Source organism: Pagrus pagrus (genome assembly GCF_965226575.1).
Source record: "Pagrus pagrus genome assembly, chromosome: 11".
NCBI classification, from domain to species: Eukaryota; Metazoa; Chordata; class Actinopteri; order Spariformes; family Sparidae; genus Pagrus; species Pagrus pagrus.
Window position 1 is genome coordinate 3,834,825 of NC_140195.1, and position 15,775 is coordinate 3,850,599.

General features: G+C 41.6%; 1 protein-coding gene across 1 annotated transcript; it reads right to left on the reverse strand.

The window, feature by feature from the left end:
• Window positions 1-966: 966 nt before the first annotated feature.
• LOC311265355 (natural resistance-associated macrophage protein 2-like) lies at window positions 967-15,574 on the reverse strand. The gene is made up of 17 exons (XM_084366933.1): window positions 15,330-15,574; window positions 12,917-13,006; window positions 12,245-12,334; window positions 11,335-11,483; window positions 10,002-10,124; window positions 8,163-8,282; window positions 7,438-7,544; window positions 6,638-6,708; window positions 6,463-6,530; window positions 4,924-5,079; window positions 4,688-4,846; window positions 4,509-4,595; window positions 4,181-4,300; window positions 3,812-3,961; window positions 3,637-3,710; window positions 3,404-3,557; window positions 967-2,306 (listed from the first exon to the last, which is right to left on the reverse strand). The coding sequence occupies exons 1-17, from the start codon at window positions 15,355-15,357 to the stop codon at window positions 2,199-2,201; spliced, it is 1,854 nt and encodes a 617-aa protein (XP_084223059.1). The 5' UTR covers window positions 15,358-15,574; the 3' UTR covers window positions 967-2,198.
• Between the last annotated feature and the right edge of the window lie 201 nt (window positions 15,575-15,775).

Here is a 15,775-nt window from a genome sequence, read left to right on the forward strand (position 1 = left end):
ATCTGTGCCTGCTCTCCGGTGCGTCTCCTTCTTCTTCTTCTTCTTCTTCTTCTTCCTCTGATAATGTTACATTCCTCTTGAGGAGACGGACAGAAAAGAGCAAAGGGGCCAACTGGTGTTGAGGCCCTGGGCTGAGCGTCGAGGAAGCTGTACCCCTGGAAAATCTGTCCAAAACATGTGACTTCAAACATCAGACGCAAGTTAAGAGCCACATCCATCTTTCACCGGCCGACAGGACTAATGCACAGGCACGTAAAAACAACACGAGGTGAGAGGAGAGATAAATCACGAGTGGGGAAGGAAGACGCAGCGAAGTTAAATGTGATTGTTCATAAATAACTCTGACATACAAATTCCCGTAATCTCATCTTTTGCTGGTTTATTGTGTTTGTTCAGTGGAACACATTTCATGATTTTTTTTTAATAAGTACACCTCATTAAATCAGTCGGTTCTGGTGAGCCACAGTTAATAAAACAACATGCTGCTCTCCAAGTATCAACTATATCTTTTGCAAAGAAATAGTCCAACATACAAACACAAAGACTGTTAAAATAGCTTAAATCATATTTAAGAGACTACCCACACAATACTCTTCATTCAGTTACACTGCATAGTAGAAAAATCTGTTGTGATGTTGACATCAACAGCAAGAAAACACACTCTTACACACACACAGACACACACACACACTCCATCCATCCATCAGGCGTTGTGGTTCTATTTCTACATTTCACACCTGGGAGTCCACAGCGTCTTCTTACAGCCTCATGCACTCTGCCATGCATTAGCTACATCCAATCATGTTGATGACAAACTAGCTGTTGAAATGTGCTTGCAGCATCTGAGCCTCATGTAGGGCTGGGACTGTAGGGTCTACAATCATGTGATTTGCTGGAAGAGCCCCCCTCCCTCCCTCGCTCCCTCCCTCACTCCCTCACCCTCCCACCTCGCAGGCCTGCCCCTGAGTGGCCTCTGCTAGGCTATGTTTCCAGGAAAGGGGCCTACTGGACAGGCTGTGAGGCCTAGGCAGGGAGACATTGGCTCATTGAGAAAAACAAAAACAGAGAGGGGCGGTGGGAAGACTCTCCCCTCTTACATAACTCTCCCTCCATGACAGGGGGAAAAAAAAAAGAAGAAGAAGAAGAAGAAAAAAAAAAGTTCCCCGCCACAATGCAAAGAAAAACCTGTCCGTCCGCCTCTCCTCGGCTTTGCAAAAAAGGCCGAGGCACTTCAGGACTGGAATTCGTGCAACACTGAAACCAGCAGTGCTTGCTCGCAGTTACACAATAGTTGCAAGTCTTCAGACACACCACCACCACAGGCATGTCAAACAGCAGCCACGTCTGAACGTACACACAGTCAAGTCCTGCCGCCGCCGCCGCTCGCTCTCTTTAGTCTGTTGGACACGATTATTCTGTTTTCTGTGCAGCCGTAAAAAACACATAAAACATGATGTAACACACCATGTCATTTAATGTGTTGTGTTGTGTTGGTGGTGAGACATTTACTGTAGCCGAGGAGGCGCCTTCGTGGCCCCGTGCTGCCTCCCTGTGGCCGAGAGAGAGACTGCACGGATATGGCACAGTATCTGCAAAAACACTGAACTCAGTTTTCCTCTCAAATATTCTCCTCTCTCGCAGGCTGTCACGATCTTAAAGTGTGATTGTTCTGTCAGTCGTTTCAAACTCATCCTCTCATGATTTGATCAAAAATGTAAAAACAAATAGATTTTTTATTGGTTATCCAGGACGGTCCTGGGTCTTATATTTACATGTTTTGGTGTGTAAATGATTCATACTTACCGCTGCAATGACTGCAACATTATCCTTCGGGGGAACTCTGACGGTCCACTAAAAGTGCTTATTTTTGTCACTGACAGGCTTTGTAAGTATTCATCATTTACACACCAAAACATCTAAATATAGGGTTTAAAAAAATGGGTTTAAAAAACACTTAAAGACTGCTGGGAAGTGCTAAAATAACGCAATATGATGCAGAAACCCTGACAGTCTTTTTGTCTTCTGTCTCATTCTGTGAAATTAATTTGTAAAAACTTTCCTCACACCTGTAAACATGTAAACATGTCAAACTATACTTAATTGTTTGTGACTGAAATAGAAAATACAGGTCAGTCAGGGGAGCCGCTCACAGCTGCACCTTTTTTTAAATGAACGTTCAACTCGGACACACGTTTGGTTCAGGAGTCGAACTCCGGCTGTCTCTCGATCAGGATGGTCGTGTCGTTCCCTCTCCCGGTGGTCGGATCCAGGCAGGACACTCCCAGAGCGATCAGACACAACCACGCCTGCAGCACAGACACAAACACACACACATTAACAGTGAGTCTGATGGTTTCTATAACAGACGAGATCCCATATTGAGCGTAAAGACCAGCGTCACACAGTGAACATGCTGCTGTGTGATGTAATTATTTTTCTTTATTACTGTTGTTATTGAAGCTTCAAAATTTAAAGTTGTTGTTTTTTTCAGATTTCCCCAGAAGTCCCCTCAGCTATGTCAGTTGTTGAGGAGGACGCTGCAACTCTGTTTTGCATTTGCAGGAATTTGCAGAAATGTTTTGTCGGTTTGACTTTTCATCAGCACGAAGGTGAGGAAGATAATGACTGAATTTTTGGGTGAACTGTTCCTTTAAGGCGTCTCAACCTGAGGAAGGAAGCTGCTCTGCAATAATTCATGGGAACTATAAGAAGAAAACAAACTTACTCATAAACATTGACACACTTCTTTCAGGCAATCTTAAATACCTGCACATAACCCTAACCCAGGATGATTGTTTATAAATAATCATCAGTAATATTGATGCAATGACTAAGTGGGTAAAGACAAGTATTGGAACAAGTAGAGCAGCCTGGTAAATTCACTAAATTACATCACTTTACTGTAATTAATCATTTGTTCTTTAAAATGAGAAAACATAATTTCCCACAGCGGTTTTATCTAACAGACCACAAAAAACCCAAATATATTTATTTTAGGTGAAGAAAACCAGGAAATTTGACAAAAAAGATTATTTTTCAGTCGATCAACAAATCAATTATGTCTTATCATTTCAGCTCTACTCTAAATTTTTTATCCCAGTGACCACTGAAAAATGAGATCCAAGGGGTGTCCACATTTCACTTATAAAAATTAGATTTTTCTCCGGTCGGGTTTTATGTGAAACTGTCTTTAACCACCTGGCATGAGAAGGGAGGTTTGGATTTTTCTACCGGACGGGTTTCTCTGCTTTTAAACTTTCTAACAACATCTCAGGAGGCAGAACCTGACACGACTGTAAAGTTTAGACTGTTAGCTGCCAGAGAAGTTCAACATTAAGTCGCTGGAACGATGTTGAACCACAGTACATCCTGAGCTTTCCCTCGACAGACTGACGTTACCTACCAAATATCCCACGAATGTCAGGTATGCTATGGAGAGGAACGCCGCCAGCACATACAGCCACACGCTGTGGAGCTCGGCCACGTACACCACCACGAAGTACATGTTGATGGCGCACACGAGCAGGACCACCACTCCTCCTCCGATCTTATACGCTCTGCAGGAGAGAATAAGTGCGTTTAAAGGAGAGAAGACAACATTTTTGTCTTTGTGTCCCATGATGAAGATAAACTTACAATCCATTGGCAAACTCATTCATGAGAGATGGTAAACTGGTGAACGTGAGGATGGGAATGAGGGCAAACGGCAGCTGAGAGAGAAGAGAGTGAATGAATGTCTGTTATATTACAATCATTCATGTTATATTGCGAATACGCTGCCGGTGAATCCCCGCTGCCGTCGCCGTCTGACCTGCATGCTCTGCAGCACGTTGAGGAAGTCGTTCATGCCCGTCAGGTGCTGGATGTCCTGGAAGATGGCGACCAGCAGGGTGGGAGTGATGGCGAGGGAGCGGGTCAACAACACCCGAGCGAAACGCGACCAGCGCAGGTTCAAGAAACCCTGAAGGCAGAAAAACACATCGGTCTGTGACATTTACAAGAAAGCTGCACTTGTTTACGACCGTTTCCGGAAAGCAAACAGTGCAGGGCTGCACGTGGTTACCTGGTGTAAAATAACTGACTCAAACATGAACATGTCTTCATTTAAATGACACTCCAATGCAGCATTTTACTTGTAAACAAGTAATTTTCACAGTTAGTTCCTCCCCCCTCCACTGACCTCCATGACAAACTGACCGGAGTACGTTCCAGTCATGGTGGAGCTCTGACCAGCTGCGAGGATCCCCACGGCCCAGATGTAGAGCGCTGCTGGGCCGAAGAAGCAGCCCAGCACCACTCCCTGCAACACAGACAACAACAAAACTTCAGCAGTGTCTGTGTCCCTTTGTGCTTGAATCAAAACATGAGATGGAGTTTGCAGGAGAAAAAGGAGTAATTCTAGTTCACTAAAATAACTAGAATTACCCTTTCAACAAAATATTACCTAAAGAGATGAATTAAACCTGCTGTGGTGAAGTAACCGAGCAGAGTAAGGGCTTTAAACGTACCCCTTTGTAGATGTCCACCTGCAGAGTCTCATTGTTCAGAGGAAACAGATCTACATGAGGACTTCCTGTTTGATTGCAGACGTTGTACTGGAAAAAAACACACACATCTGTAGCACTGCAGCTGATTAAAACACATAACTCTCTTGTTCGATGAAATCAGCGGCTGCAGAGATACTCACCACCTCTTCGTTTGTTTGTCCGTAGAACGCCTCGGCGAAGACAGCCACCACGAACACATTGATGAGGAAAGAGACAAACAGCGCGATGGACGCCTCGATGAAGAAATACTTGTTGGCCTCTTTCACTTCTTTCTTGTTCGTCCGATCCACTTCTCGAGACTGAGGGGACATTTTAAAGGTTTAAAGATCTGCTGATACGTTCATACAGCTGATATCTACCGGGCAGCTGATCTCACCTTGACGAGAGCAGAGTGGAGGTAAATGTTGTGAGGCATGATGACGGCTCCAACGATGCCGACGGCCTGGGTCAGCTGAGCGGGCCCGCAGCCCTCGCAGTACGGCACAAACATCCCCTGCAGCAGCTCGCCCTGGTCTGGACTCACCCTCACATACTGTTAGAGGAGTGTAGACGGTTATCTTTCAGACTCACAAAATAAAACTTATAACAACAAAAGAAAACATAAAATTAGACTTATGTGCATGAATTTATTGCCCCAGTGCATGCTGGGAGGGTTTGCAACATATATTTTACAGTTATCTTATATTTTAATGCTTGTTTATTTTATTTTTACTCATTATTTCTTATTGTCTTCTCTATAATTGGAAAAAACGAGTTCCTGACTGGGAGAATTCTCATGAACGCTCAGAAAATTGGGGAAAATATCGGTACTCGACTTGGGGACTTTGTCGTCATATACGCAGAAACATGGTGGATGAAAGTGAATGATGGTTTGAAGAAACGTTTTATTAATTTGTGCATTACATATCAATATATTTGCTCACATGTAATTTGTTACAGAAGTAACGCCTTACAGTAATATTTTTCTTTTATCAGTAATGGTGTAATATAACACGTCACTAATAATATTTCAGTAATATATTACTACAGTTATGTCACGTAACGTGTTACCGACCGAAGTGAAACGTTTATTATTATACCTATAGGTACAGGTCTGTTGTGTTTCATATGACTGAGCCTACAATTAAAAATATTCATTCCTATCTCATAATATCTCAGACTTTGATCCTTCGTCTGCCTGCTCATCACTGTGTCCAAGGATGTTCATTTAAAAAGATCTCGGCTATTTAACCGTCCTATATCGGTTATTTGGGCATTTTGTAAGTAAAAAGTAATGTAATAGGTAATTTATTACAGTAATATTGTTATGTAATATATTACTTTGAAAAGAAGGTAACTAGTAATATACAATATATTGCATTTTTAAAGTAACTTGCACAACAAAGTTATTTATTTGCATTTATCCTGATAACAAGGAGTTTAACTTTCAAAATAAGAGCACACTGTAATTCAAGATCACTTTTCTTTTCTTTTCTTTTCTTTCTCTCGAGTCGGACTGAGATCAAATGTGTTTGCTGGTTGTGTTCAGGTGTGTCATTTAGGTGCTGTGCTGAGCACTGACATGCAGTTTATCACCTCCGGTTGTCATTTCAAAGGTCTCAGGTCAAAGTGTTTATAGTCACATGCACGGTTAAAAACAACTCCCTTGTACGATGACATCATTCCTTCGACTTTGAATGTTATTTCAGATACTGATACAGTATCAGTGCAAATATGCAGTGTCAGGCGACGGTGATCTGTGTTAAATATCCCTAATATTTAGGAGCTTATTGAAGTATTTGATTAGCCACATTGTGGGAGTTCAAACAGGATTTTTAAGCTTTGGACTGTTAACTGAGATGTTACAACAAGCTGACTGACTCAGATGTGGGAGGAGAAACAGCAATAATGAACGCAGGAATGTAAATGTTTGTACCTCGTATCCAAAGGTGATGGCCATGATGGTGATGAGCAAACCAAAGAAGGCTTCCAGCTTCCTCAGGCCTGCAGAGGGAGAACACAGAGGGTTTTGTTCATCGTTGATGTAGCAGCAACATATTTCAGTTGTAACCTGAGATGATGTAAGAATACGTGGGGAGGAAACAACCTACCGTACTTGTCTAAGAAGAGGAAGAAAACCGTGTCGATGATGGTGATGAGGACGCCGCCCCACAAAGGGATCCTGTCAGGAAACACACAGATAATCAAACCACAGACGTGATAAAGACATTTTAAAAACAGTCGTCAAACTCAGAAACCGAGGTGGAATGTAACTAAGTATATTTACTCAAGAACTGTACTCCACTTTAGGGACTTCATGAGAGACTCTTATTTTCATGTCACTTTCTGCTTCTACTCTTCTACACTACTACATTTTAGTCAGTTTAAGATTAAAACTTAACAAATGTAGCTATTTTCTGAGTTAACTGATTACTTTAAATACTTTAGGTACACAGATTATATTTAACATACTTTTACTTAAAAAAAATATATTTTTACAATGAGGTATAAGTAATTTTTACTTAAAGGAACAGTTCACCCAAAAATGATTCTCCTAAACAACTGAAGTAGCTGGAGACTTGTTTTAAAAACATAACAAAATGATAATTATGACTCAGTACAGCTTGTCTGGTGTAATGTCTCTGGAAGCCCCAAGATCCCAAACTGATTTGAAAAGATGTGATTTACACCCTTTTTGAGCTGAAATCTCCACCGTAGCTAAAATCGTTAGTACGCAGTCCATCTGATGAGGGTCCACGAGCTCAAACACGTCTTTTCAAATAAATTTGGGACGTCGGAGCTTCCATAGACAAGTCCCCAGTTACTTCAGTTGTTTAGGAGAACACTTCTGAACACTTCCTCCACCACTGGCCAGCCTGCATTAAATGGGACGTTGTGTCGTTCACACCACCTGCCAGAGGAGAGCAGGTTGAAGGCGATGGCACAGCCGATGACCTCCTGCATGTCAGAGCCGATGATCGCCAGCTCCACCATCAGCCACAGGATGATACGAGGCACCTGGACGGACGACACAGGTGGTCATGTTCACAGACACAGATTATTTTAAACAGATAAATACATAGAAGTATGAGACACTTAATGAGATGTTACAGTTACAGTTACAAATCACACTGAATTTGAAGCACTGTGCTTTGAATTTGAAAAATGTCAGAGAAATACCTTCACGTTAATCAATATCATCTCTCTTTCAACCTACAACTGAACAAATTATCAAAATGAGTACTCAAATTTGTGTTTTGTGACACGTTGATGCATTTTATCTGGTTGAAAAAAGGACGAAAAGACGTTCAGACTGAATATATCACCCAGTTTTCAACTAGAAATTAACAGTGAAATCCTGGTCGGTCCTCACTGGGTCCCTTCGTGTTTTTTCTCATGTTTTAAGCCTCTTAAAATGTGTGAAGATGAAAAGAAACACATGTTTGAGAGAAGAAAAAAGAGCTGGTCACATAATTTGAGCTTTTCCTCCTCAGGTATCAGGGAAAACAGCTGGATAGGAATAAATATTCACATGAATAATTAATGACGTCGCTCTGGATTTAACCGTGAATTTGGCGCCATAAGTATTTCATGCAGAAGGCGAGCTGTCGGCAGCTGAGACTACTCATAACTCACAGTGCGATACTGGCGGTTGCAGACTTCAGCCAGGTGCATCCCGGTGACCACGCCCAGCCGCGCCGCCAGCCGCTGCAGCAGCAGACCGACGATGGTGGCTCCCAGCAGCACCCAGAGGAGCTGATGGGACGAGAACAGAGAAAAATCATCTGTTAATTAGCCTCACTGTGAGCTCAGATATGGGTCAGATCATCCTTCATCAGCTGGGAAATTAAAGCCTGTGAATGTATAGAAAAAGAGTCATAGCGGAAGAAAAATGAATGTTTTGCACAGATTTTAATCAGTGGTGAGGTTGAGGTCTGATGAGCTGATTTTCAGAATCACACGCTTGTTTTCTGGTTTAAATTTTTTGCACAGATGTTTACAAAAGCACGTCTTCTTTCCCTGAGAGCGTCCAGGATGAGCCAGCTACATTTGTAAATGCATCTTCTTCTCACTCCAAAAGAAACATTTTCCAAAACGGTTTCCAGAGTGTAAGAATCTGAAAAGGCCGGCTTGGTTTATCTCTAAGTTTACAGGGAAAACTGAGCGTGATGTAGGTTGTCTGTCGCCTCAAAACTCTGTGATCACTCGTTCAAAATGTCCATATATACCCAGCGCTCTGTTTAAAGACAATTTCCAGTTTTTGCAGTCATCCCCACCCGACTTGTCGATGCTCTCTGTGTATTTATGCTGCTCTCAGCCTGTTCCTGGTTCAAACTGACTGATCTTTCTGCCCTCGCTGGCAGATAACCTGATGCTGAACTCTGCCTCGAACGTCTTGAAGGATGAAAGTTAACAATTTATTGCTTTCAACTGCTCCGAGTCCTGTTTTTAGGTCCATTTCTTTCTCTGTGTGCAGGACGGAGCTGATGTCATGCAGACCTAGAAAACAAAAAAACAGAACCTGGACATAGTTTCACACTAAAATTTAAAATTAGACGGCTTAATGAGTCTTTGTGTTACCTCATCGTTGGCACAATTTGTTCGAAAATGTTTTGCTGCAACTACAAATCTTTTCCTCACACGTACCAGCTTGAGTTCTCACACGGAGCGTTTTCACAGTTTCTACAAAGGCTCATTTATAAGCACAGATATTGGATCGATTTGTGATCATTATCTTACAAACTCAGGCTCGTTCAGGCCCTCGTCTGATGCCAAACCATCTGCTTCTACTTTGTAGTTTTTGTGGAAAAATCTAAAAATGATGAAGGAAGTGTGGTTTTTATTCTTATATCAGGCTGCCAGAGAGGTTATTCTTCTTTCACCCACGTCCGTCTCTCTGTTTGTCTGCAGAGCTGGAGGAGGCGTCAGATATCTTATTTATATCTTCACAGAGGATATTTTGTGGTGCAGCGTTTCTTGTTCTAACTCAAAATCAACTAGAACGTTTTGAAGTAACCAAAACTCATCCTTATAATATCGGGACGTTATAAATACCAAGTATTTAAGAGTGTTTTGGGTCAGTATTTTTGCAGTGTTATGACTTCGGATGGCGTTCTTCTAAAACTTGAAGAATTACGCAACGTTGGATCGACAGTCAGAGAAGATTCACTCCAGCTCTCCTTCATGTTCACTAATGAATGCAAGAATGTGCTGAAAGGTTAAATTTCACCTTCCTTTGTTAAAATTTGACCTGCAGGACGGTGAGAAACCCTAAAGTCCTGACAATGACCCTTCTTTCAGGAAGTGATAATCAGGGTTGTACAACTTTGAACAATTAAAGCACTTTCAAGGTAACTTTACCAAAAACAAATATCAAATAACAAATATTTATCATTACATCTTCAATGGTTTCAATAAATACCACAGGTTGTTTGTAGTCACAGAATGAGAATGGACGAGGTGGATGATTGTTACCTTGAAGCCAGCTTTAGCTCCAGACTGCAGGTCAGACTCGATGTTACCTGGGTCCAGGTAGGCTATGCTCATCAGAAAGCCCGGCCCAGTGAAGGCCCACAGCTTACGGAGACTGAAGCATGTCTGCAGGAGACAGAAATACAAGCTTTAACACGGTTAACGTCAAACTTCACACACTGTGCTGGATTCTGTCACAATACAACAGAAAACAGACCATACTTGTTAATGCTGTAAAGTTTAAAGTTTAAAGATGTTCCCATGTCTCCAGTCTCTCCTGTCTAATAAAGTGAAAATGCCTTGTTGTCATGTTGCATTATCCGTCTACAACCCTGTTCCCTCCACCCTCCACTTCTACTTTACACAACACAACTAACAATGCAGCGGATGAAGAGGACGAAATATGAGAAAAAATACAACAAAGACTGGATTGAAGGACTGGATTTGACCTCAAACTGGGGCCAATTCAAAGGCGCTCTGCAGATACAGACATTAAAAAGAAAATGTAAAAAGGTCCAGGGTTTATGAAATGGTTTCAAAATGCAAAAAATAAATGCAGACTTATACTGCATATACAGCATAATGCGATCAACTTGGCTGCTTTGGGCTTTTGTTTTTTAGCCCGGTCGCTTCTGTTGGGTTCGTCTCCATAAACGAGTCATTAAATGTGTTCATGTGAAGTGTTGCAGTTTAAAAACAATGATAAACTGGAAGATAAGTATATTTTTTAGTTTACTCTAAAAGTTAAAGGAGACCTATTTTGTGTTTTTCCGTATTTTTTCCTTTCCTTCAGTGTTTTATATCGATTCTTCTGCATGTAAAACATCTTGAAAGTTAAAACGGTCAAAGCCAAAGAAAGAAGCTCCTCTCTCCCACAGAAAACACTGCTCCTGAAACGCCTCGTCAGTAGTCCCGCCTTTAACTCCGTGACTTTGTGACATCACGCCATGTCATGGAGTCACACATTTAAGTAATCTAATATGATCAGCTAGTTTGGCACCTAAGAATTGATTTAGCACAGCTGCTCTGTTGTTGTGAGCGGTGCTGAGTCGGGCATGTGTGAGCTGACCAATCAGAGGAGACTGGGTATTCAGGAGGAGGGGCCTTAAAGAGACAGGAGCTAAAACAGAGCTGCAGCACTGGACAGTATGAGAAAACTGACCTGGGCTCTTCACTAAAGCAGTCCTACTCCTGCATATCTGGTCTAAATTACCGAGGTATATTACAGCAAAGGAACAGTCGACACAATATAAACACATCTGAAGGTTGGCCTTCATGTTGTCTCACAGTTCACATCTTCACCTCATCCTTCACTAAAGGTTTTTCCATAGATTACCTCACTGTCCCCCTCGGGAACGGGGACCCTCTGGTCAAAGTAAGTACCAGAAACAGGATCATTATCTTGTTTCTGGAGGAAGACGGAGGGAGCCGAGCCTCTGTGTGTGTGTGTGGTCTGGATCACTGCTTTCTCCTCGACCAGCTCACCTGTTCAGGTATCACACAAACACAGAAACACTATTTACATCACACACAAATCACAAACTGCAGGAAACACATGAAAGCCCACAGTGAAACCCTGACTTTGGATGGATGGATGGATTGATGGATGGATGGATGGATGGGTGGGTGAATGGATGGATGGGTGGATGGATGGATGGATGGATGGATGGATGGATAGATGGATGGATGGATGGGTGGATGGATGGATGGATGGATGGATGGATGGATGGATGGATGAATGGCAGGATGGGTGGATGGGTGGGTGGATGGATGAATGGCAGGATGTATGGATGGACGAGTGGTTGGTTGGATGGATGGATGGATGGATGGACGGGTGGGTGAATGAATGGATGGATGGGTGGATGGATGGATGGATGGATGGACGGACGGATGGACGGGTGGATGGATGGATGGATGGATGGATGGATGGGTGGGTGAATGAATGGATGGATGGGTGGATGGATGGGTGGGTGGATGGATGGACGGGTGGGTGAATGAATGGATGGATGGGTGGATGGATGGGTGGATGGATGGATGGATGGGTGGATGGATGGGTGGATGGATGGATCGATGGATGGATGCATGGGTGGGCGGACGATGCAGTGTTTACCAGGTTTGTCATCTTAGTTTAGCCAGTTAGCATGCTAGCATCTACTAATGAACACCAAGTATAGACTCGGACTGGGTTCAGTGTGATAGCAGGAGCGACAAAAACAAGAACCTGTCTACAAAACAAACATCGTTACCTTGCCCTCCAGTTTGTTGTGGCTCCAGATCTGTGGGAATACTGGGAGGCAGAGAGGAGATGTGGATGTTCTCAGCAGGAAGCTCTCTGCCTGGAGGCAAACGGGTAATTATAGATGGATGGATGGATGGATGGGTTAATAAATGGGATGATAGATGGATGGATGGATGGATGGGTGGATGGATGGAGAAATGGATGGATGGTGGATGGATGGATGGATGGATGGATGGATGGATGGATGGATCGGTGGGTGGATGGATGGAGAAATGGATGGATGATGGATGGATGGGTTAATAAATGGGATGATAGATGGATGGATGGATGGATGGATGGATGGATGGATGGATGGATGGGTGGGTGGGTGGGCGAATGAATGGGTGAATAGGTTAATAAATGGAATGATGGACGGATGGATGGATGGATGGATGGATGGATGGATAAGTGGATGGATGGATGGCTGGCTGGCTGGCTGGCTGGATGGATGGATGGATGGATGGATGGATGGATGGGTGGGTGGACGGGCGATGTAGTGTTTACCAGGCTTATCATCTTAGTTTAGCCAGTTAGCATGCTAACATCTACTAATGAACACCAAGTATAGACTCAGACTGGGTTCAGTGTAGTAGCAGGAGCGACAAAAACAAGAACCTGTCTACAAAACAAACATTGTTACCTTGCCCTCCAGTTTGTTGTGGCTCCAGATCTGTGGGAATACTGGGAGGCAGAGAGGAGATGTGGATGTTCTCAGCAGGAAGCTCTCTGCCTGGAGGCAAACGGGTAATTATACTATGATTACAGTCGTTTACAGGATCACAGTGCACATGCAAATAAATCCTTCACACACAGAAAACCATGAGAAAAACGTGCACAGATAATCAGCATGTTAGCTGCTCATGGTCAGATGTATAGTTGGGTCCCCGCTGAACCCCAAAATACAAGGCAGGGTTCGACACAAGCTTGATTAATTGATTAACTGATCAGGAAGACAGTCGTTAGATTACTATTTTATTTCTATATATTTCTATTCTGGTCATGTCATGATTATCCTGGACAAAATAATAGAGATCCCGATATTATCCAGATCATCTTCTGAATACGCTTTATACTGGAAACACATTTTGTTCAGAAACAAATATTTTTATTGTAACAGAGATACAAAACACATCTTTGTGTCGTTGTTTCTTCGTAACAAATCAAAATAAATGAATAAAAGACGGTTTGTTATTAAACCAGACAGCTTTTTCAGGTAACGCATGTGATTTATTAAGCTTTTATAAAGGTTTAGAAACATCAGTTGCAACTTTATAAGGCCCTCGAAATAATATCTAAAGATGAACACACAGTATTTATGCTTCATAAATGGTTTATGAAACAATTACTGTTCGTTAACAGTGAAATAACTCTGACCTAAAGTTTAATTAACTATAAATGAACCATTTATTAATGATGGTTATTATCAAGTGTTGCCTGAAAATTCACCGTGACAGTGAATGATGGTGGGATGTAACTAAGTAAGTGCAGTACTTGAGTAAAAGTACTTAGTTACATTCCACCACTTGCTCCCGTGTTAATGTTACACCACATGAAGCAGGAGAAGATGAACACGAGCTTTGTAAATCTTTAGCTCTAATCTCAAACCTCAAACATCCGGATGCTGTCAGCACCTTTTATCTTTTATTACTAGAAAAGTTGCCCCTCGTCTACTTATCGTCACCACTGAACCTGAGACATTACGCTCATAACAACAGCTGTTCTCAGGAACGGTTCACGCTTCACGCTCCCACAGGAAACACTAATGTTGGAAAGACGGCCGTCAGATACGGTGACCCATTTATCTGGAATACGTTACAGAGACTCAAACTTCAGTCAGGCAATTCAAAAATGTGGTTACAGGTTTCGTTGACTTTAAGGTGTGACTGTTTAACACAACACGATTGGTTTTTACAACAAAACGTATTTATTTATAATGCATTTACAGTATTATGTTGTGAAGCTGCTGTCTCTACGAGTGTTTTTTTTAACAAATGTACACATATTTTTACAGAATATTCTTGTTTTTATTCTATTTTTGAATATTGTAAATCTTTTCCTAATTCATCTTTACATTTATGTCATTACAATAAACATAATTATTGTTTTTATTTCATTCTTTTTGTTTTTTTTTATTCTTTACTCAGGTGCGTATTTAAACGAGATCTCAATGTGAAATAATGTTTATTACATTATTGGAAAAATAAAGAAGGTGAAGGTGGAGCATTAATTACTCTCATTAAGTACGATGTACTGCTGGGCAGCTTGTGAATTAAACCAATAAAGGATCAATAAACTTTTGTCTAAATCCATAATTAAATTTTTTATTTGCTGATTATATTTTAATCAGAATCTGCTACAGGTATCAGATAAATAAAGAGGAGAGGAAGGTTCAATAAAATGTACACTGAAGTACAGTACTTGAGTAAATGTACTCAGTTACATTACACCTGGCTCCTATTAGAAAGGTATAATGAGCACAGTAAATGATAAATTACTTTAACCACGATGAGACACAAACTGTGTGACACTGTGAGTTATAGTGAGTAAAAGTACAAAAGTATGAGCATCAATGGTACTTAAAGTAGCGAACCAAAGGTAAAAGTACTCATAATGTACCCAAAATGTTTATTATACTGTAAGAACATGATTACTGGTGTACTGCCGCAATAAAGGATCAATACACTTTAGTCTAAATCCACAATAACACATATTTTTATATTAGTTAATTATATTTTATATTAAGTAAGCAACTACAGGTATCAGATAAATACAGAGGAGAGGAAAGTTCAATATTTCCCTCAAGTTAAAGTGTACTTAAATGCAGCACATGAGTAAAAGTACTCAGGTAAAAGTACTCGTAATGTACCCAAAAATGTTTATTATATTATAAGAACATGATTACTGATGAAAGGATCAATAAACTTTACTCCTGTTTACTTTCCCTCAGGTAGAAGTGTACTTGAATGCAGCACACGAGTAAATGTACTTAGTTACTTTCCGGCAGGGGTTTAAACGGTGACGTGAAGAAACGTGTCGGACAGGATTTGACTCACCTGAGCGCAGGAAGGAGAACAGCTTCATCTTCTTCTTCTTCTTCTTCTTCTCTTGTGTTAAAACGCGTCTCTTCAAACTGTAAAACTTGTGTGAACGTGAGTCTGAACAAACTTCACACCTGAGAGCTGAACGCGGCTCATGTTGTCCTGGAGCTTCCGGTGAAGATCAGCTTCCTTCCGACTCACCGGACAGGTAAGACGGAGGAGGACAAACACCTGAGGACGAAAGTCCAACACACGGCCAATGTTTAACAAGAGAGCCCAGTGTGAGACCTGTTTCTGTCACGTGACGCGGTTTCTCCACAAACAGGTGATCCACGAGCCGCAGGAAGCGAGACTCACTGAGGAATGTCAGACTATCAAAATAAAATACGACGTTTTTTTTTTTATCTATTTATTTTTTAAATGTATATATAAAACTGCATTTCTTAAAGTAAACACTCAGA